At 45.6% G+C, this 23,666-nt stretch overlaps 1 protein-coding gene across 5 annotated transcripts in view; it reads left to right on the forward strand.

The window, feature by feature from the left end:
* The window catches only part of LOC115174102 (eyes absent homolog 3), a 29,884-nt gene extending 8,902 nt beyond the window's left edge, over positions 1 to 20,982 (forward strand). For 3 of the 5 annotated variants that reach the window (XM_029732777.1, XM_029732776.1, XM_029732778.1), the window contains exons 3-18: positions 1,945 to 1,994; positions 5,146 to 5,240; positions 5,595 to 5,664; positions 6,654 to 7,102; positions 8,422 to 8,568; positions 8,850 to 8,920; positions 9,146 to 9,335; positions 10,451 to 10,620; positions 10,844 to 10,927; positions 12,336 to 12,425; positions 12,687 to 12,745; positions 12,967 to 13,118; positions 17,535 to 17,658; positions 17,764 to 17,885; positions 18,246 to 18,346; positions 20,030 to 20,982. In XM_029732777.1, coding sequence (XP_029588637.1) covers positions 1,945 to 1,994; positions 5,146 to 5,240; positions 5,595 to 5,664; positions 6,654 to 7,102; positions 8,422 to 8,568; positions 8,850 to 8,920; positions 9,146 to 9,335; positions 10,451 to 10,620; positions 10,844 to 10,927; positions 12,336 to 12,425; positions 12,687 to 12,745; positions 12,967 to 13,118; positions 17,535 to 17,658; positions 17,764 to 17,885; positions 18,246 to 18,346; positions 20,030 to 20,110 — 2,055 coding nt within the window. In that variant the 3' untranslated portion in view covers positions 20,111 to 20,982. The remainder of the gene's footprint in view (positions 1 to 1,944; positions 1,995 to 5,145; positions 5,241 to 5,594; positions 5,665 to 6,653; positions 7,103 to 8,421; positions 8,569 to 8,849; positions 8,921 to 9,145; positions 9,336 to 10,450; positions 10,621 to 10,843; positions 10,928 to 12,335; positions 12,426 to 12,686; positions 12,746 to 12,966; positions 13,119 to 17,534; positions 17,659 to 17,763; positions 17,886 to 18,245; positions 18,347 to 20,029) is intronic. The other 2 variants (XM_029732779.1, XM_029732781.1) reach the window with 2 other exon arrangements.
* The last annotated feature ends 2,684 nt before the right edge of the window (positions 20,983 to 23,666 follow it).

Raw genomic sequence — 23,666 nt, forward strand, 5'->3', positions numbered from 1 at the left:
GTCAGTTAAGAACAAATTCTTATTTACAATGACTGCCTACACCGGCCAAACCCGGACGACGCTGGGCCAATTGTGCGCCGCCCTATGGGACTCCCAATCACGGCCGGTGGTGATACAGCCTGTGATACAACTTTCATAGCAGCCACATGCAAACAGCATTTTCATTTTGCTCATTGTATAATTCCTTCTCGCAGCTACACACTCTCCTCCTCTCACCTTTTCCCTTCACTTGTGGACTTCAGTGCACAACACATCAGCTGAATGTGACCAGGTGGAAAAAAAACTTTCCAAGGGATACCTTTATATCATAACCACTAACCGCTACACACAACCTACATCGTTCTCACCATATCAACTAACGTCATAGTCAACATAGCTACTAGAACTAACGCGTTATTAAACCCGCTACAATCGTACAGTGTACCGTCAGCAAGCAGTTTAGCAGTTACACCAGCGGCCCCAGGTGGCAATAAATTAATAAAAACCAAAAGCTTACCTTGACTTAGAGGAGCCAGCTAACTAACATAGCATCCCTCTCTGTTTGAGTAGGCTAAACCATCTAGCTTCATTTGCTAGCAAATAGAAACAAATACAACAAAAATATAGCTAGCTTGCTCTCTCTTGCTTCTCCTTCATTTGTAAATAAATAAATACTATTGTCTTTCTCTTTGAGTCAACTACTCACAGCTGTAGCTTATGCTTTCAGTACTAGATTCATTTTCTGATCCTTTTATTTGGGTGGACAACATGTCACTTCATGCTGCAAGAGCTCTGATAGGTTGGAGAATGTCCTCTGGAAGTTGTCATAATTTCTATGGAAGGGGGTGATTTTTTTTTTAAAATAATTATTTGGTGACGTGAATACATTTTGTATAGTTTTATCTGAAAAGGATAACTTCTTTTAATGTTTGATTTTTTTTTTTTTATGAAATTCACTGAGGAGGATGGGCCTCCCCTTCCTCCTCTGAGGAGCCTCCACTAGTTGACACCAACTGACTGTCCTCGTTTGTGGGTCATTCCACGAAATGAGTGCCTTTTGCGTCCATTTGATATTTTTAAGTAGAAATTATGCACAAATATTAAATCTTAAAAGCCTAATTAAATTAAATGTCCTTTTAATATGACATATATGTAATAAATCTGATTTTTTTTTAATGAAAAATTCTGCATGTCTAGGAAGATTGACCCACCTAATCCCAACATTTCTCCATGTTTTCACCATCATTGTAAAGCCCTAGTTATTTTTTGCTTTGACCAGTCATTTCTGAAAAATATTATTTATTTAATGTGGTTAGTGATTGATTCATTGTAATGTAAAAAAATAAATATGGTGAAAATGTCTCTTTGAAAAAAACTCTAAAGAAACATGAAACATCTAATATAGTCTTTGAACAGAAACACAATACAACTAATAGTCAGATCATAGAGATAATGAGCTGGTTTTATTCTTTCTTTTTATTTGCCATTTTCTGGTGTTTTGTGGTGGAAAATTGAGCTGGTCGAGCATAACATGTCAACCCAGTTACCCATAGACCGGCTAGAAATGTTTTTAACATTGACATTTTTTGTTGTAAAGCTTGCATTCAATTGCCCCTCCCTGATGCACACAACAAGCTTCCATTACCCCTGTCACAAGGGGATTAATAGATGATTTAAGATGAACTCGTCAACCCTGTTACGGTCTTCTGTGTTTATTTAGCACTTAAAAGGCAGTTACTATAGTATTTCAACAACAAAAAATGTATTTAACCTCTTGAGATGGGAAAACATTTTTTTATTAAATTGAATGTGCTCTTTGACAGAATATTAAAATTAGGTGAAATAAAAATTCACTAAATGAACTGCTCAAGAGGTACCTAATTGGTGGAACGACACTTGTAATTGTTTGGAGACTAAAAGAAGAGCTGACGTCATTGATGTAGCCTGTGTGTTTTACTTTTACAGACCAAGAAGGGCAGACATGAGCTGGATGTTGGACTGGACCAAGAGCCAAGGTCAGTTTTAATTGTTTATTTTCTAACCTTCAATGTTTTTAAAAATGGAAAGTCACTCAGAATGAATAAGATGCATGTTCTCATGTGACCAAAGGAGCAGATGTTTGACAGGGTCAGTCAGCTTTGTCACTCACTCACTACAGTCACTCACACACTACAGTCACTCACACACTAGAGTCACTCACTCACTAGAGTCACTCACTCACTAGAGTCACTCAGACACTAGAAGATTCTTGAGTGATTGTTTTTTTGTATTGTTGCTGTTAGTGGTCTTTCAAAGATTCTCACGTTGAGGGCTAGACCGATAAGTGCGGATTGTTGAATAGTTTGATCGTCCATTTTGACTTGACTCTCATTACCACAGGTAATGCTGACCAGAGTATGTGAGCGGCGCTGGAGCGGAGCGAAACCAATTTGACTGGAGTGCGGAGCGACATATCCAAAGGCTGGAGCGTCAGCCTTCTCGCCTGCTCCAATTTCGCTCCAGTAGCGCTCACTTCACGAGCTCAGGGCATGCCCGGCCCAGCATGCATTTGTAGTCTTCTTGTGTGCTGCTATAGCCCCTTGCTTTAGCTACTGTCATGGAGTTCACTAAATATTTCCATAAAGAAACTGATAAAACACACAGCTGCTAAATCAGGGTGACTTACGAAGATGAGAACCAAGAGAGGGAGTGTGGTGATGTAGTGTCCACAACTAAAGAATCATTGTGGAATCTGAAAAGACGCATATCCCCAAAGCATGACGGTGTACTTACTACGTGCACATGCTAAAATAAAGGAATGAGGTTTGTAGATAATTAAGTGTGTCATTGTAGCAAAGTATTTATAAACAAAAAAATCAGATCTCATAATTTCTTTTACTATCTATATACAATAGGCCATAATTAATTTTGGCCTAATAGGCCTGGCATATTCCAACTTTTAAAGTGCCTTCTGTTATAATAGGGTTATTTTGCGTGAAAACCTCTGCATTTCTGCCCAGCCTGGCAAGAGTGGCCAAAAGGGTGTTGAGCATCCCCAGGGACTGCAAACGCGGAGGACATTCTCCGCTGCTGTCCTGACTCCAGGCACCATTGCATGAGCCTGAAGCCACAGACTGGACAAACTCGTGTTTCTAGAAATGAATACAAAAGCACTGTAGACTGAGCCAAATAAGATGTTTTTTTTCCCCATGTAATTTGTATTTAATTCAGCCTACAGTACCAGTCAAAAGTTTGGACACCTACTCATTCATGAGTTTTTCTTTATTGTTACTATTTTCTACATTGTAGAATAATAGTTGAAGACATCAAAACTATGAAATAACACACATGGAATCATGTAGTAACTAAAAAAAGTGTTAAACAAATCAAAATGTACTTTTCCTTCACTCTGCTTCACTCCAACTCATCCCAAACCATCTGTTGGGTTGAGGTCGGGTGATTGTGGAGGCCAGGTCATCTGATGCAGCACTCCGTCACTCTCCTTCTTGGTCAAATAGCCCTTACACAGCCTGGAGGTGTGTTGGGTCATTGTCCTGTTGAAAAACAAATGATAGTCTCACTAAGCGCAAACCAGATGGGATGGCATATCGCTGCAGAATGCTGTGGTAGCCATGCTGGTTAAGTGTGCCTTGAATTGTAAATAAATCACTGACAGTGTCACCAGCAAAGCACCATCACACCTCCTCCTCCATGCTTCACGGTGGGAACCACACATGCGGAGATCATCCGTTCACCTACTCTGCGATTTACAAAGATACGGCGGTTGGAACCAAAAATCTCTAATTTGGACTCATCAGATCAAAGGACAGATTTTTGGGGGTTTCTTTGCAGCAATTCAACCATGAAGGCCTGATTAAAGCAGTCTCCTCTGAACAGTTCATGCTGAGATGCGTCTGTTACTTGAACTCTGAAGCATTTATTTGGGCTGCAATTTCTGAGGCTGGTAACTCTAATGAACTTATCCTCTGCAGCAGAGGTAACTCTGGGTCTTCCTTTCCTGTGGCGGTCCTCATGAGAGACAGTTTCATCATAGCACTTGATGGTTTTTGCGACTGCACTTGAAGAAACTTTCAAAGTTCTTGACTTTTTCTGCATTGACTGACCTTCATGTCTTAAAGTAATGATGGACTGTCGTTTCTCTTTGCTTATTTGAGCTGTTCTTGCCATAATATGGACTTGGTCTTTTACCAAATAAGGCTAACTTCTGTATACCAGCCCTAACTTTTCACAACACAACTGATTGGCTCAAATGCATTAAGAAGGAAAGAAATTCGACAAATGAACAAGGCATATCTGTTAATTGATATTAGCGTTCCAGGTAACTACCTCTTGAAGCTGGTTGAGAGAAATATATTTTTATTTGTTTATTTGTTGCTTTTTTTGGTTACTACATGATTCCATCTGTTATTTCATTGTTTTGATGTCTTCACTATTATTCTACAATGTAGAACAAAGTAAAAATAAAAACCCTGAAAATAGTAGGTGTGTCCAAACATATGCTCAATTCATAGACTATAATGATTTACTAAAATTAAATGTTTTACGTACTGAGTGCTTTATGTCCCTACCAGCCTATTGTGTTGCACTCACAAATGCTTCACAATGTATTTCTTTGAAGGCTATAGCCTTGAAATTACAGCCTAAATAATAAATTGTAGTTCCTCCTTAGTCTCCCTGTCTGTCTCCTGACCTATTTAGAGTGTTTCTATGCTGTTTTAATATGACATGTAGCCTATTTAAAATGGTGAGCTTCTTACATTCACCTTTTTCATGTTTATTCAAATACTTTTCATTCAAATCATATGGTTTGGTTTCAATACTTCAAAACCAAATGGTAGGTCCAGGTAGTCACAAAAAAATAGATGCATGTTGGTTAAATAGTGGCTTACATATAATTAATGGAGTGAATTTGGAGCGCAGTTTTTTTTTAATTTTTTTAATTTTTTTCCTGTGAGTGCAGCGCAGTTTAAAAAAAAAAAAATTTGCGGAGCAGTTGAAAAGGACGCTCACATACTCTGGTGCTGACCGTGCTGTGGGAAGGACGCTCACATACTCTGGTGCTGACCGTGCTGTGGGAAGGACGCTCACATACTCTGGTGCTGACCGTGCTGTGGGAAGGAAATAGGCTGTGATATTTGGTACATGGATGTCGATGTGTGTTTTTAGGGGACTACGTGATGACCAGATCCCTCCTACACTCTTGGGCTCAGGAGATCAGGACAATTCATACTCTACGTTGTCTAATGCCCAGCTTGATGGAGGTGAGTGGCTTCTAAGAGAAGATGTCTATCTATTGGGGGGTGTGGGTATGGAGAACAGATGGAATTATACTGTCGGTTGAATAGACAACATCAGTGGTGGTTCATTGGTACAGATGGTTGACTGTTGGTTCAGTCAGAGAAGGAGTGAGGCCTTGGGCTTGTGACGAGTCCATAACTCACACACACCGGTACGAGCAACACACACACACACACCGGTACGAGCAACACACACACCGGTACGAGCAACACACTCCTTGGGTCTATACTCCCTTTTCATTTGTCATAATGAGAGCATGTTTTGTAAAAAAAAAAACATTAAATTAAGCTTAGCTACCGTTGTTCTTTTTTTCCCAGCGGTGGCCAGCAGAGCGCTCACCACAACAACAGCCTCTGAATATAACTCACACATCTACCAAGGAAGCAGGTGAATATCCTCTGCTGTGATTGGTTATTCAGTGTTTCCTGGTCCTGCGGAGCCAAAGAGGTGCACAAGTTTGTAATATCACTAACACACCTGAAAATCTAAGGCGTGATGATGAGTTGTTTTGTTGAATCAAGTGTGATGGTGCTAAGACAAAAACCTAAATGTGCACCCCTTTGGGTCCCCAGGACCAGGATTGGGAAACACTGGGTTACATGTATGTTGGGACTTGCATGCCTGTTCAATTAAAACTTTATTGTTCCCGCAGGGAAATGCATGTTGCAGCCAGATGTAATCAGTATTATGATGATTTCTAGTTCTACTGTATAATTGCTAACATAGGGCTGTATCTGTGGAAAGTCAGAGACCTTTTTGAGAATAGCTGTTCAGGACCCATATTGTCCTACCAAGCAAAAAGGCAGTAACTGCTCATAGCGTGGAACTGAGAAAAATGGCTTTTATTTACCTTGGTTTCACAATAACTTTATGCAGTTACTACTAACATGACCCCAATTTTCTTCCGAACACAATACGAGGCAGGATACTTGTCCACATGATTAAGCATGTATTTAATGTATCAAAAATAATGACATTAACTCATTTTTGACCAAATTAGCAGTTACTGCCTTTTTGCTTGGTAGGGCAGCACATGTATCAAGTTTTTCAGAGTGAGGTGTGCTGATCTAGAATCAGATCCAACCTGTCCGTAATAATCTGATTCCATGTGATCAAAAAGGCAAAACTGATCTTAAATCAGCGCTCCTTCTTTGCTCCTACTCTTGATAAATGCGGGCCTAGTTCTCAGTTGCATGCTATTGGGTAGAACTTTATTGCAAAATTCTGATAACTTTCCCAAAAGGAATAAGCAATAGATCTGTGAAACATTCAACCGGAATTTCTATTTAAAAAAATTAAACATTTGGGGAAAGTTTCCAGAATTTTGCAACCTTACACAGACATACTGTAAGTATCTCTCCCTGTCTATCCCACAGACCAGCAGTCACATCCTATACCACCAGCCAGGGTGCCTTTCCTCCTCTGACCCAGGCCACAGTCTATACCGCCTTCCCCCAGGCAGGACAGACCCAGGCCACAGTCTACACCACCTTCCCCCAGGCAGGACAGGCCCAGGCCACAGTCTACACCGCCTTCCCCCAGGCAGGACAGACCCAGGCCACAGTCTACACCGCCTGCCCCCAGGCAGGACAAACCCAGGCCACAGTCTACACCGCCTGCCCCCAGGCAGGACAGACCCAGGCCACAGTCTATACCGCCTGCCCCCAGGCAGGACAGACCCAGGCCACAGTCTACACCGCCTGCCCCCAGGCAGAACAGACCCAGGCCACAGTCTACACCGCCTGCCCCCAGGCAGGACAGACCCAGGCCACAGTCTACACCGCCTTCCCCCAGGCAGGACAGGCCTACGGCCTCCCACCATTTGGTCAGTCCCCCCTTTTTTATAGGCCTGCAGATTTCAGGAGCTCAGTCGGTGTCTTATTGTTGAGTTAGAATAGTAGAATACACATGGTGCGATATGGAAACATGGTTGTGCATCTTATGTTAGTCACTGACACACTCAATTAGCCCATGTCACCTAAAACATTTTTTATTGCTAAGTTAGTCTAGCCAGTTAGTCACTCTCACTCAGATATCGTATTTAAGAACGGTAAATATTTCTCTCCACCTTATAGTAAAATGAGTGGAATTGCAGAAAATTCGTTATAAAATCGCAAAATCTTCTCTCCGCCCCATGGCAAAATGAGTAGAATTGCAGGAAATGAACTCTAAAATGTATATATTTCTTCTCTATACTGTCAAGGGGGGAGGCTGCTAAAATGTGTTGCTCACAGTTCAAATTGTGGCCCCCCCAGATTGTGCCCCCCCCCCCCCCCCCCCATCAAAGATGCCCATCTGTGGTGTAGAGTGAGGTTGCCGCTAGACTCTTGTTGCATTTTCCCCACTAATGCTTACGGTTGGGATTGGGGGAGCTGATCCTAGAGCTGTACCCTAGGGGGAGCTGATCCTAGGGGGAGCTGATCCTAGAGCTGGACCCTAGGGGGAGCTGATCCTAGAGCTGGACCCTAGGGGGAGCTGATCCTAGAGCTGGACCCTAGGGGGAGCTGATCCTAGAGCTGGACCCTAGGGGGAGCTGATCCTAGAGCTGGACCCTAGGGGGAGCTGATCCTAGAGCTGGACCCTAGGGGGAGCTGATCCTAGAGCTGGACCCTAGGGGGAGCTGATCCTAGAGCTGGACCCTAGGGGGAGCTGATCCTAGAGCTGGACCCTAGGGGGAGCTGATCCTAGAGCTGGACCCTAGGGGGAGCTGATCCTAGAGCTGGACCCTAGGGGGAGCTGATCCTAGAGCTGGACCCTAGGGGGCGCTGATCATAGAGCTGGACCCTAGGGGGCGCTGATCCTAGAGCTGGACCCTAGGGGGCGCTGATCCTAGAGCTGGACCCTAGGGGGCGCTGATCCTAGAGCTGGACCCTAGGGGGAGCTGATCCTAGAGCTGGACCCTAGGGGGAGATTCACCCCAGAGCTTCCTAACATCTCTTGCATAATAACCCAACACTACGCTTTGGTTTGTTTATTACACTTGAAGCTAGACAGCTACGTCTTGCAACAAATAAGTTTCAACTTTCTTGACTGAAAAGTATTTATTTATTTATAACTTGTTTCCTTCTCTACATCTCTCTTCTTCTTTCCCGTTCTACCTCCTTTTGCTCGCTCGCTCGCTCGCTCCCTCCCTCCCTCCCTCAGGTGCTATGTGGCCAGGTATTAAGTCAGAGACGGGGCTGCCTGATGCAGCACCCTCTGTTGTCCAGCCTGGGTTTCTCAGCTTCAGATCAGCATATACCTCAACCCAGCCAGACCCAGACCATGTGCACTGCTCATACCCCAGCCAAGGCAAGCCATCTATCTCACTACGTGCTGGAAAAGACTTATCGGTTCCAGCACATTCCTGATCGGTCCCATAGTGTGAACCAGGCAGTTTACTGGACACAACTATCAGGAGGCTAGAATTTAAACAGATGTATTCTTGCACTTTTCACTACTGATGCTACTACGGACCCTTGGGTGAAGGATCTTGAATAGTCAGAATGAGATGAAGTATTGATTCCAGTCTGTGTTTTTAATTTTTTTGGGGGTTCTCCAATGTTTTGACGTGTCTGTTTTTTCTCCACCAGGCTCCAGTTTCACTACATCCAGTGTGTACACTAACATCCCCTGTGCTTCCGCAGCTACAGAGGCTCACCAGGTAAGGACTGGCCGGCTGGCTTGGAACAGGGAAATCAGAGCGGATTTAACAAGTGACATAAATAAGGGATCATAGCTTTCAGCTGGTCAGTCAATGTCATGGAAAGAGCAGGTGTTCTTAATATTTTGTCTACTCAGTGTAGAGAAAGGTTTCTCATTTGGGATGCATCCTTGTTGTTTCACACTGATCTTCATGTCTCGTCTCTGTGTGTTTGACCTGCTGCAGGAGTTCAGCAGCAACTATAACGTAAACTCTCTGGGCCAGACCCAGTTCCCTCAGTACTACGCCCCGCCCCTTAGCTACGTCCCCGCCGGGCTGCCCAATAGCGAAGAGAATGGATCCAGTATGGGTGTGGCCGGGTATCCAGCTATAAAGACGGAGGGCAGTGCCTTGGCTGGACTGCCCAGCACTACAGGTACATCAGCCGTTCCTCATAACAATGGCTACTAGTTACCGTTGGTACCAGTTACCATAGTTACTAGCTACCTGTGGTACCAGTTACCATAGCTACTAGCTACCTGTGGTACCAGTTACCATAGCTACTAGCTACCTGGGGTACCAGTTACCATAGCTACTAGTTACCGTTGGTACCAGTTACCATAGCTACTAGTTACCGTTGGTACCAGTTACCATAGCTACTAGTTACCGTTGGTACCAGTTACCATAGCTACTAGTTACCGTTGGTACCAGTTACCATAGCTACTAGTTACCTGTGGTACCAGTTACCATAGCTACTAGCTACCTGTGGTACCAGTTACCATAGCTACTAGCTACCTGTGGTACCAGTTACCATAGCTACTAGCTACCTGGGGTACCAGTTACCATAGCTACTAGCTACCTGGGGTACCAGTTACCATAGCTACTAGTTACCGTTGGTACCAGTTACCATAGCTACTAGTTACCGTTGGTACCAGTTACCATAGCTACTAGTTACCGTTGGTACCAGTTACCATAGCTACTAGTTACCGTTGGTACCAGTTACCATAGCTACTAGTTACCGTTGGTACCAGTTAGCATAGCCACTGGTTACTGTTGGTACCAGTTAGCATAGCCACTGGTTACTGTTGGTACCAGTTAGCATAGCCACTGGTTACTGTTGGTACCAGTTAGCATAGCCACTGGTTACTGTTGGTACCAGTTAGCATAGCCACTGGTTACTGTTGGTACCAGTTAGCATAGCCACTGGTTACTGTTGGTACCAGTTAGCATAGCCACTGGTTACTGTTGGTACCAGTTAGCATAGCCACTGGTTACTGTTGGTACCAGTTAGCATAGCCACTGGCTAACTGTGGTACCAGTTAGCATAGCCACTGGCTCATTGCATTTGTACATATATTTGGATGGATAGCACTGTGGGATCAAGTAGGAAGTTAAAATTGTTTTGTGTTCTCTACATTGCCTTGATTATGGGCTTGTTAGGCCATATATAGGCTGAGGTGTTCAACTTTCAGAAACATGGAGGGTTTAATGTCTTTATGTGTGCAGTGTTTCAACTGTCAGTCTTCAACATGTCTGTGCCCTCTACCTCAGATGCATGCCCACGTGAGAACCTCCCGACCGGGGTAGCCCTGCCTACAGGTGTGGCCCTCCCCATGGGGGCCCTAGACCAGGATGAGGCAGGGAGGAGGAACCCAGCTGGGAAGGCCAAGGGGAAGGCCAAGAAATCAGACAGCAACCAGCCTACTGACGCTGACCTGGAGGTAACCATAAGGCCCACATCAACACAGATATACAACCATTCATCCATATAGCTACAGACTAACACATGAATCAGCTACTCAGGTCTCTGCTCTACTAAAATGTGTTCTTGTTTTAATATATTCATGTTATTTTATAAGATCCTGGAATCATGAAAATGTATTTCTGATGAATCCCTTAATGCCTTAGTTACTGACCCATTTGTCCTCTTCCCCTCTCTTTCAGCGAATCTTTCTGTGGGATCTGGATGAAACTATCATCATTTTCCACTCTCTGCTCACTGGGTCCTTCTCTCAGAAGTTTGGCAAGGTATGTTACAATCATACTGGGTCATATTTTGAGCCATCGTGTTATTCGAGGCAGTACAGTGCATTCGGAAAAGTATTCTGACCTTTCCCACATTTACGTTACATCCTTAATCTAAAATGGATTCAATTGGTTTTTTTCCCCCTCATCAATCTACACACAATAACTGAAATATCACATTTACATAAGTATTCAGACTTTTTACTCAGTACTTTATTGAAGCACCTTCTTGGGTATGACGCTACAAGCTTGGCACACCTGTATTTGGGGAGTTTCTCCAATTCTTCTCTGCAGATCCTCTCAAGCTGTCAGGTTGGATGGGGAGCGTAGCTGCACAGCTATTTTCAGGTCTCTCCAGAGATGTTCGATCGGGTTCAAGTCGGGGCTCTGGCTGGGCCACTCAAGGACATTCAGAGACTTGTTCCGAAGCCACTCCTGCGTTGTCTTGGCTGTGTGCTTTGAGTCGTTGTCCTGTTGGAAGGTGAACCTTTGCCCCAGTCTGAGGTCCTGAGTGCTCTGGAGCAGGTTTTCATCAATGATCTCTCTGTACTTTGCGCCATTCATCTTTGCCTCGATCCTGACTAGTCTCCCAGTCCCTGCCACTGAAAAACATCCCCACAGCATGCTGCCACCACCACGCTTCACCTTAGGGATTCCTCCAGATGTGACGCTTGGCATCCAGACCATAGAGTTGAATCCTGGTTTTCATCAGACCAGAGAATCTTGTTTCTCATGGTCTGAGAGTCCTTTAGGTGCCTTTTGGCAAACTCCAAGCAGGCTGTCATGTGCCTTTTACTGAGGAGTGGCTTCCGTCTGGCCACTCTACCATAAAGGCCTGATTGGTGGAGTGCTGCAGAGATGGTTGTCCTTCTGGAAGGTTCTCCCATCTCCACAGAGGAACTCTGGGGCTCTGTCAGAGTGGCCATCGAGTTCTTGGTCACCTCCCTGACCAATTCCCTTCTCCCCCGATTGCTCAGTTTGGACTGGCGGCCAGCTCTAGGAAGAGTCTTGGTGGTTCCAAACTTCTTCCATTTAAGAATGATGGAGGCCATTGTGTTCTTGGGGACCTTCAATGCTGCAGAAATGTTTTTGTACCCTTCTCCAAATCTAAAAACCTGTTTCCGCTTTGTCATTGATGAGGGACATTTTTTAGAATAAGTCTGTAAACGTAACAAAATGTGGAACAAGTCAATGGGTCTGAATAATTCCCGAAAGGCTCTGTATTTTATTAAGATTAATTTGTAGTTTAAAGATGATCAGATGGCTTTCCATTCTTGCTAACCTCTGTCTCTCCTCTGTATTTGGGGTTGTGCAGGATCCAGCCTCTGTACTGACATCTGTATAATAGAGATGCATTTCTCTATTGATGGGTGATCAGATTTCTATTGATGTGAATGTTTGGGTTGTGTAGGACTCCGACACTGTGCTGAACCTGGGCCTTCAGATGGAGGAGCTGATCTTTGAGCTGGCAGACACACACCTTTTCTTCAATGACCTGGAGGTAGCTACCTACAGTGATAGTCTTCTCTGTCCCTGACGACTCACTGTCTTTCTCAAAGAGCTTAACAGTCAGAAGAGGCTAAGTATGTGGCAGCTAGCGACTGTTTTTGTGTTGAATTAAGTTCTAAAGCTGTTGCAGTTAGATTAGCCGTTGTTGGTGTGAGCTAGTGACTGTGTCACAGAATGACTGAATGTTGGATTGAATGGTGACGATTTTCGACTAAATGGTTGACACCGCCCCCCTTTCCTTTTCTCATCTTAGGAGTGTGATCAGGTCCATGTTGAAGACGTAGCCTCTGATGACAACGGACAGGATCTGAGGTGTGTCTGACGCTACTGTCAACACCCAAGACATTCAGATACCCTCCTTTTGTTCAGAGGTCACATACAAACCTCTCTGTATGATGATGATGATAGTCCAATGTAATAATGCTTTTATGTCCACCAGCAGAGTCCCTACTTTCCTAACTAGCAACATACAAAACATCTATCTCTCCTAACTAGCCACATCCCTCGTCTCTCTCTCTCATTCCTCCTATCAGCGCCTACAACTTCCTGGCGGATGGCTTTAACGGCCCCAGTGGTGGAGGTGCCACCACAGGAGTACAGGGCGGGGTGGAGTGGATGAGGAAACTGGCCTTCCGTTATCGTCGCCTGAGGGAGATCTACAACGGATACAAAGGGAACGTGGGAGGTGAGATGCGTGTCAACTGTATTTGTGTTCAAATTCTAAATAATCACCTGACTGGGACTTTCTGGGAAACCCTTATGGCATAATGTCCACAGTCCTCACGAGTTACATTTTAAATAGTTGCTACAATGTTAATCTACTTTATGACTATGAGATGTTAGTTAGCAAATTATGTGTTCAAATAAAAAACATGTGCCTCTGTGTGCTTTTCTCTGTCATCATATTTCCTGGAAGAGTATTCATGTTTTTGAAGGAATAACATACTTGTTATACTCCAAGCGGAGGATTCCAGTTGCATACTGGTATCTAGAATCTATCCAGACATTTATCTAGTAATCTATCAAATCCTGATTTTTATATATATATATTTTTTTATTTTATTTAACCCGGCAAGTTGACTGAACACTCATTTACAGCAACAACCTGGGGAATAGTTACAGGGGTTGATTGAGCCAAATGTAAACTGGGGATGATTAGGTGGCCATGATGGGTTAAAGGCCAGATTGGGAATTTAGCCAGGACACCAGGGGTTAACACCCCTACTCTATGATAAGTGGCATGGGATCTTTAGTGACCACAGAGAGTCAGGACAACCGTTAAACGTCCAATCCGAAAGACTGCAACCTACACAGGACAATGTCCCCAATCACTGCCCTGGGGCACTGGGATTTATATATTGGTCGTCCGTCATCACCACTTCCAGAAGCGTCTGGTCTCCCATCCAGGGGTGGTTAAAAACTATTTATAAACTGGATGTTTCGAGCCCTGAATTCTGATTGGCTGAAAGGGTATGACGAAACATTTATTTTTACTGTTCTAATTACATTGATAACCAGTTTATAATAGCAATAAGGCACCTTGAAGGTTTGTGGTATATGGCCAATATTCACTATATGACCAAACATCTATCTCTCCTAACTAGCCACATCCCTCGTCTCTCTCATTCCTCCTATCAGCGCCTACAACTTCCTGCCGGATGGCTTTAACGGCCCCAGTGGTGGGGGTGCCACCACAGTTTATTCTCATTTTCCAGTTTTTAACTTGATATTTTTATTTAGGTCAGACCGTATATGTGGACACCTGCTCATCGAACATCTCATTCTAAAATCATGGGCATTAATATGGAGTTGGTCCCCCCTTTGCTGTTATCAGAGCCTCGACTCTTCTGGGAAGGCTTTCCACTAGATGTTGGAACATTGCTGTGAAGACTGGCTTCCATTCAGCCACGAGCATTAGTGAGGTTGGGCACTGATGTTGGTCGATTAGGCCTGGCTCGCTGTCGGTGTTCCAATTCATCCCAAAGGTGTTCGATGGGGTTGAGGTCAGGGCTCTGTGCAGGCCAGTCAAGTTCTTCCACAACGATCTCGACAAACCATTTCTGTATGGACCACGCTGTGTGCACGGCGGCATTGTCATGCTGAAACAGGAAAGGGCCTTCACCAAACTGTTCCCACAAAGTTGGAAGCACAGAATTGTTCAAGAATGTCATTGTATGCTGCAGTGTTAAGATTCCCCTCACTGGAACTAAGGGGCGTAGCCCGAACCATGAAAAACAGCCCCAGACCATTATTCCTCCACCACCAAACTTTACAGTTGGCACTATGCATTCGAGCAGGTGTTCTTCTGGCATCTGCCAAACCCAGATTTCTTCGTCAAACTGCCAGATGGTGAAGCGTGATTCATCACTCCAGAGAACGTGTTTCCACTGCTCCAGAGTCCAATGCCAGCAAGCTTTTATACCACCACTTGGCATTGCGTATGGTTACCTTAGGATTGTGTGCGGCTGGAAACCCATTTCATGAAGCTCCAGACTAACAGTTATTGTGCTGACGTTGCTTCCAGATGCAGTTTGGAACTCGGTAGTGAGTGTTGCAACCGAGGACAGACGATTTTTACGCCCTTCAGCACTCGGCGGGCCCGTTCTGTGAGCTTGTGTGGCCTACCACTTTGGGACTGAGCTCTTGTTGCTCCTAGACGTTTCCACTTCACAATAACAGCTCTTACAGTTGACCGGGCAGCTCTAGCAGGGAAGAAATTTGATAAACTGACTTTTTGGAAAGGTGGCATCCTATGACGGTGCCATGTTGAAAGTCACAGCTCTTCAGTGAGGCTATTCTGCTGCCAATGTTTGTCTATGGAGATTGGATGGCTGTGTTCTTGATTTTATACACCTGTCAGCAAAGGGTGTGGCTCAAATAGAAGAATCCACTAATTTCAAGGGGTGTCCACATACTTTTGTAAATATAGTGTACCACGGCTAAGGGCTGTATCCAGGCACTCCGCGTTGCGTCGTGCTCATCTCTCTCCTCCAGGCCTGCTGGGGTAGAAACACCTCTAACCTCTCTCTCCTCCAGGCCTGCTGGGGTAGAAACACCTCTAACCTCTCTCTCCTCCAGGCCTGCTGGGGTAGAAACGCCTCTAACCTCTCTCTCCTCCAGGCCTGCTGGGGTAAAAACGCCTCTAACCTCTCTCTCCTCCAGGTCTGCTGGGGTAGAAACGCCTCTAACCTCTCTCTCCTCCAGGCCTGCTGGGGTAGAAACGCCTCTAACCTCTCTCTCTTCCAGGCCTGCTGGGGTAGAAACGCCTCTAACCTCTCTCTCCTCCAGGCCTGCTGGGGTAGAAACGCCTCTAACCTCTCTCTCCTCCAGGCCTGCTGGAGTAGAAACGCCTCTAACCTCTCTCTCCTCCAGGCCTGCTGGGGTAGAAACGCCTCTAACCTCTCTCTCCTCCAGGCCTGCTGGGGTAGAAACGCCTCTAACCTCTCTCTCCTCCAGGCCTGCTGGGGTAGAAACGCCTCTAACCTCTCTCTCCTCCAGGCCTGCTGGGGTAGAAACGCCTCTAACCTCTCTCTCCTCCAGGCCTGCTGGGGTAGAAACGCCTCTAACCTCTCTCTCCTCCAGGCCTGCTGGGGTAGATACGCCTCTAACCTCTCTCTCCTCCAGGCCTGCTGGGGTAGAAACGCCTCTAACCTCTCTCTCCTCCAGGCCTGCTGGGGTAGAAACGCCTCTAACCTCTCTCTCCTCCAGGCCTGCTGGGGTAGAAACGCCTCTAACCTCTCTCTCCTCCAGGCCTGCTGGGGTAGAAACGCCTCTAACCTCTCTCTCCTCCAGGCCTGCTGGGGTAGAAACGCCTCTAACCTCTCTCTCCTCCAGGCCTGCTGGGGTAGAAACGCCTCTAACCTCTCTCTCCTCCAGGCCTGCTGGGGTAGAAACGCCTCTAACCTCTCTCTCCTCCAGGCCTGCTGGGGTAGAAACGCCTCTAACCTCTCTCTCCTCCAGGCCTGCTGGGGTAGAAACGCCTCTAACCTCTCTCTCCTCCAGGCCTGCTGGGGTAGAAACGCCTCTAACCTCTCTCTCCTCCAGGCCTGCTGGGGTAGAAACGCCTCTAACCTCTCTCTCCTCCAGGCCTGCTGGGGTAGAAACGCCTCTAACCTCTCTCTCCTCCAGGCCTGCTGGGGTAGAAACGCCTCTAACCTCTCTCTCCTCCAGGCCTGCTGGGGTAGAAACGCCTCTAACCTCTCTCTCCTCCAGGCCTGCTGGGGTAGAAACGCCTCTAACCTCTCTCTCCTCCAGGCCTGCTGGGGTAGAAACGCCTCTAACCTCTCTCTCCTCCAGGCCTGCTGGGGTAGAAACGCCTCTAACCTCTCTCTCCTCCAGGCCTGCTGGGGTAGAAACGCCTCTAACCTCTCTCTCCTCCAGGCCTGCTGGGGTAGAAACGCCTCTAACCTCTCTCTCCTCCAGGCCTGCTGGGGTAGAAACGCCTCTAACCTCTCTCTCCTCCAGGCCTGCTGGGGTAGAAACGCCTCTAACCTCTCTCTCTTCCAGGCCTGCTGGGGTAGAAACGCCTCTAACCTCTCTCTCCTCCAGGCCTGCTGGGGTAGAAACGCCTCTAACCTCTCTCTCCTCCAGGCCTGCTGGGGTAGAAACGCCTCTAACCTCTCTCTCCTCCAGGCCTGCTGGGGTAGAAACGCCTCTAACCTCTCTCTCCTCCAGGCCTTCTGGGGTAGAAACGCCTCTAACCTCTCTCTCCTCCAGGCCTGCTGGGGTAGAAACGCCTCTAACCTCTCTCTCCTCCAGGCCTGCTGGGGTAGAAACGCCTCTAACCTCTCTCTCCTCCAGGCCTGCTGGGGTAGAAACGCCTCTAACCTCTCTCTCCTCCAGGCCTGCTGGGGTAGAAACGCCTCTAACCTCTCTCTCCTCCAGGCCTGCTGGGGTAGAAACGCCTCTAACCTCTCTCTCCTCCAGACCTGCTGGGGTAGAAACGCCTCTAACCTCTCTCTCCTCCAGGCCTGCTGGGGTAGAAACGCCTCTAACCTCTCTCTCCTCCAGGCCTGCTGGGGTAGAAACGCCTCTAACCTCTCTCTCCTCCAGGCCTGCTGGGGTAGAAACGCCTCTAACCTCTAACCTCTCTCTCCTCCAGGCCTGCTGAGTCCCATGAAGAGGGAGCTGCTCCTCCGGCTCCAGTCTGAGATGGAGAATATGACGGACGCCTGGCTCAGCACAGCACTCAAATCCTTGCTGCTTATCCAGTCCAGGTCAGCTCAGTGAGTTTGACATTTAGAGAGTTTATTCTCATCTTCCAGTTTTTAACTTGATATTTTTATTTAGGTCCTTCCTCTTCTCTCACGTGTCCGTATGTGTGTCCACAGGGGTAAGTGTATGAATGTCCTGGTGACGACCACCCAGCTGGTGCCTGCTCTGGCCAAAGTGTTGCTCTATGGCCTTGGGGACGTCTTCCCCATAGAGAACATCTACAGCGCCACCAAGATAGGTAAACCAAACCGCACACACACTGACCTTAACAGATGTTTAACTTAGCTGTTGGGTTTAAATGGATACTTTTCCAAAATCACAATGTGGCCCTTTATCTACTAGCATGCTAGCAGATACCATAGACTTCCAGTCATTGCGCTAACGCTAGTTAGCATTGGCTCGTGAAACTACCTCTAACTTCCTTCATACTGGACACAAGAGACTTAAAAATGGTATCCAAGAGTTCATCTGACTCTGGAGAAGTAGATACAGGGCCCCATTGCCAAAATTCCGAAGTATACCTTTGAAATATTTGTGTTTGATCCAAATTGGATGAAATATATTAACTCCAGTTGCTTGTCCTGTGGTCTTTCCGCAGGGAAAGAAAGCTGCTTTGAGCGCATCGTCTCTCGCTTTGGGAAGAATGTGACCTATGTGGTGATTGGAGACGGCCGTGATGAGGAATTCGCAGCAAAACAGGTAGGCTTAGTGCATTAGGGAACCGCTTTTAGGACTGCATATTCTCAGGGTACGATCAAAGCATTTTGGCAAGTTATTAAAACTGAACAAACAGCTGGGAATCATTTATTCTTTGTTGCATACAGTATGTCAAGTACTTCTGCTGTTCGCCAAGTACTTCTGCTGTCCGCCAAGTACTTCTGCTGTTCGTCAAGTACTTCTGCTGTTCGCCAAGTACTTCTGCTGTTCGCCAAGTACTTCTGCTGTCCGCCAAGTACTTCTGCTGTCCGCCAAGTACTTCTGCTGTCCGCCAAGTACTTCTGCTGTCCGCCAAGTACTTCTGCTGTCCGCCAAGTACTTCTGCTGTCCGCCAAGTACTTCTGCTGTCCGCCAAGTACTTCTGCTGTCCGCCAAGTACTTCTGCTGTCCGCCAAGTACTTCTGCTGTCCGCCAAGTACTTCTGCTGTCCGCCAAGTACTTCTGCTGTCCGCCAAGTACTTCTGCTGTCCGCCAAGTACTTCTGCTGTCCGCCAAGTACTTCTGCTGTCCGCCAAGTACTTCTGCTGTCCGCCAAGTACTTCTGCTGTCCGCCAAGTACTTCTGCTGTTCGCCAAGGCCCTGATTCCAGGTTTAAACTGTTACATGTGGTCTCAGTTCCATAATGATCCCAATAGGCTACATGTCCCAAATTATTGCACAACATGATCTAATATGATCCACTCATGCTAGTGACCCTCAGGAACAACTACACAGAGGAAGGAAAGGTCAACAGAATGGAATGATGCTAAATGTAAGCTGCACATTTAAAACTAACACTAAAGTGGCAGTTCTAAATGATTGTGGCTATTACTGATGGTGGCTCCCGGATAGTGGCTAATATTTAACATGATACAAATTGTAAAATAAAGCGGAGAAAAACCTGGGCATAATTAAAACATTTGAATGTGTATACATCAACTCAGCAGGTTCAGCCCTACAGAAGCCAATAACTTGGGTGTCCAAATTTAATCCACGCAAATTATGAGGGCACACAATTACAATTCTGAGTAACAGCACAGCTATTTTATAGCCTATTTCACTGTGGAAAAGGGTCCGCAATACACGGCATGTTGATATGATTTTCAGTTTGCTTCCATATAAAATGGTTTCACATTCATCTCCGGGGATCATCAGGACAAATCATCTAAAACAATTGCTTTGTGTATTTACAATCCCCTTCTCCAAATGGATTACTCATTTACCTAGGTCTTATCAATATCTCTTATCTATTATATGTTACCGTGCATGGAGAATGCTGTTATTTTAAGCGCAAAAAAACATAAAGTAGATGCCTTTTCCACTTGGAGCCGGTAGGTTTGCTCAATCTTATTCATGGTTTCCTCACACGTGAAGGCGGTGGAATTTATAATAAAATGAAGTCAAGGTCAGAATACAGTATATCTGTAGACACACCTTTTCATTTCTTAGATCTTCACCCTGAACGAATAGCGGGTGAATAGCATGCTACTCTTAATCTTAAATTCCAGGTCAGAATGTGTATTAAAAAAAGGAATTATGTTCCATTTATGCGCTTAATTCGGGCTCGGAATCAGGACCCCAAGTACTTCTGCTATTCACCACTTACACTCAGCACTGCAGTAAATAAGTCTTGGAGTATTGATTTGACTGGTGGTTCTTCATGCCGTCTCCCTCCTCTCTTTGCAGCACAACATGCCTTTCTGGCGTATCACCACCCACGGGGACCTGGTATCCCTCCATCAAGCCCTGGAACTAGACTTCCTGTAGAGCGGAAGGAATGGAGGTTAGACACAAAGGGAAACTTGGTCGGTCCATCCCCCAACCCCCAACCCTTCTGTTCGCTTGTGGAGTGACATTATTATGTCCTCAGCTCCACACCAGCCCTCAAACACACCTGCCCTCAAACACCTGCTGGCTCTGTGTCTCTCTTTTCCCCGTGTGATGGCCGTGGACTGATCTGAGGTGGACTTTGGGGGTGTCAGTGGCTGGGAAGCAGACTGGACAGACAGACCTACTCTCTGATGTAGAGCTCCTCCCCAGCAACACTCTCCATATGGCAGCTATCTTCTAAAGACTGAGCCTGATCACTGGGGCATAGCAGCAGCAGCGACCCACTGACCGACACCGACAGGCAGGACATGACTAAAATTAAGACCAGTCCCATATCATTTTCCCCCGAAGTGTCTGTAGTCTCTGGCTCCAGAAACCACAGGCTGTTTTCCTCTGTTCTCTCTCTGTCTGCATCCCAAATGACACCCTTTTTCCTATGCAGTGCACCATTTTTTTGATGAGAGCACTAGGCCCTATCAAACGTAGTGCACTACATAGGGAATAGGGTGCCAATGTAGTGCACTACGTTTTGATAGGGCCTAGTGCACTGCATAGGGAAAAGGGTGCCATTTGGGACGTAGCCTTTTGTTAGTGGATCGACTAAAGCAAAGGTCTGCAGCCCTGTCAGGCATCCCGGACGGACACTTCTGGTTGTTTAGAGCTTAGACTTTTCCTATTTCTCTTTCTGTAGGGTAGCTATTCATGAAAGGATAATGTCACTTCGAATGTTTTTTTTTATAATTTGTATTTTTAAAAGGTTGTTTTGCACTCATTCCAAAGCATTAAATTCCAAATGACTGAGGTATCATTGATGAGGGTTGGTAATAATTTGTCTTTTCAAAGCATATGATTAGATGGCTACTTAAGAATGACCTTCAATTGACCTTCTGGATGTAACCTTTCCACTAGTTCACTAACAGTACTGACGTGTTCTCCATAGAGACCTCCGCTGTCCTGACCTCTCCACTGTGTCAGACTTCAACAGCCTAACTGACTTCTGTGGTCTTTTTACATAACAAGCTGATGTGTGGTCAGAAGGACTCCATGAAGACCCTAACTAACCTGAATTCGACTGCATGATATCAAGGACGCCAGGTTACTATGTAGTTAATCATAAGAACAGCCAAACCAGGCCTTTCTGTGAGAACAGCCAAACCAGGCCTTTCTGTGAGAACAGCCAAACCAGGCCTTTCTGTGAGAACAGCCAAACCAGGCCTTTCTGTGAGAACAGCCAAACCAGGCCTTTCTGTGAGAACAGCCAAACCAGGCCTTTCTGTGAGAACAGCCAAACCAGGCCTTTCTGTGAGAACAGCCAAACCAGGCCTTTCTGTGAGAACAGCCAAACCAGGCCTTTCGGTGAGAACAGCCAAACCAGGCCTTTCGGTGAGAACAGCCAAACCAGGCCTTTCTGTGAGAACAGCCAAACCAGGCCTTTCTATACATTTACCTCCTAAGAAACCAAGGATGGGCCTTCAAAACAATGTGCATCTTCTTCAGCGAGACGCTGATGTGAACATGTCTACATAACCTGTCGAAGAAACCTCCCCTTGTAGGGCTGTGCTCTGAGGAACAGTTACCCCGTGTCCTTGAATTCCTGCAAAGAGACTTAACTTGACAATGAGTATTTTTTTTTAAAAGCAGTTGACTGGAAGGGATGGCAAATCGCACAATGCAATCACAAGTTATATTAGATACAGTGGAATTGTTATGTTATTGTTCAATACTGGAAATGATGTTAGACCAAGAAGTCACAGGAGATTTGTCTGGCCAAGGTGGTCTAGATTGTCACAACATGACGGATAATTTGCGTCACAAAAGCTCAAGTGTTGTCATTGATAAATGGAAATGTTTCTATGTCTCTGTTGTAGAATCAATCTCCAATTGATTTTCCTCCATTTTGATTCGTGAGGCTCACACACAACCCCATTATTTCATAGTGGTGGTGTATTGGGACCTCTAAATGTGCTATTGATTGTACGGGACCGGCTGCTCAAAAAAATATAGGTCTACCGCCACTGTGTGCAGTGTAGTCAGTCAGTCTACCCTTGTTATTATAAATATTGGGGGAAAACACCGGGGGGGGTTAGCTGGTCGAGAGGTGGGGGGGGGGTTAGCTGGTCGAGAGGTGGGGGGGGGTTAGCTGGTCGAGAGGTGGGGGGGGGGGTTAGCTGGTCGAGAGGTGGGGGGGGGGTTAGCTGGTCGAGAGGTGGGGGGGGGGTTAGCTGGTCGAGAGGTGGGGGGGGGGGGGGTTAGCTGGTCGAGAGGTGGGGGGGGGGGGGTAGCTGGTCAAGAGGAGGTTAGAGGGTTGATGTTATGAATCCCTGGTCCATGTGAGATTACGACTGAACAATACTGAGCCCGATGATGACGATCATTTTGACACTTACGGCTTGACCAGTAAGAATGTTTTTCTTGTGTATTTCTTTGTGTGTCTGTATATATATATATGCATACTGTGCCTTTTTTCAACCCTCTATATTATATATCTATACATGCGTCATCTCTACAGGAAATACTTCAGATGTGTTAAACACATGATCAAACATGGCTGTTACACACTTTAGTTGAAGTGTTTTTATTTTACTACAGCTACTTTTTTTTTATACCATCATTAATCTGCTGAAACGTTTTATTTTTAACCATCAGCAACACGGAAATGGTTACTGTGATTTATTTATTTGTTTTCCCTTCTCCCTTTTACAGCTCAGTTTTTATTTCTTGTTTTGATTTGTCCTGCCGATACATAAATGTTACAGCTGAAATGCTCTGCTGTCAAGACGAGTCACACCCTTGTCCTCTGTCAGAGCATCCTTTTCCATGGTGAAACCCGCTCTCACCACCTTTTAGTTTATTTGACCTTTTTTTCTTTGTCACTGTGTCTTGCTTTCACTGCTTAGACAATCACATGGTACTTTGAGTGGTGTCCAGATCCACCATACACCTGGTGACACATATATAAAGCAGTGTGTAGCAGTACCACTAAGGGACATGAGAGAGATGGTAAGCATTGTAAAATGATGAATTAGATTCTTTGGAATGGAAGGAGTATCTTGGACATGGAATTTTGTGAAGTTGACAAGACAGACCGGTGTTTTTAATTGACTGACTGCACATTCATATTACGATCTGTTTTTATTTTATTTTTTCTCCAGAGATGTGAATATAAGATCGAACAAGCCTGATCCTCTGACCCACATCTTCAATATCTAACATCATGGAAATCAATCAACTCCCAACCAAAAACATTTAAACTGTTATTGCTCATTGTCATGCTGATTACATCTCTAGTGTTGCTTTTTCACCTTTTGGTTGGTATGATTTCGTTTTTTTTGTAGTCGGATGTTTACAGTATTTCTATCAGTGACGGTTTCTGTTTTGTAAAGTACTCTGTTGCTAACAAAAAGTGTGATTCTGTACGTCTGCATTTTGACCAGTCTGTGTTGGCTGTCATGGAAATGTTTTTTCTTTCATTTTTTTTTTTTTTTTGTACCAT

The sequence above is a fragment of the Salmo trutta genome, chromosome 34 (assembly GCF_901001165.1).
Source record: "Salmo trutta chromosome 34, fSalTru1.1, whole genome shotgun sequence".
Taxonomy (NCBI): Eukaryota; Metazoa; Chordata; class Actinopteri; order Salmoniformes; family Salmonidae; genus Salmo; species Salmo trutta.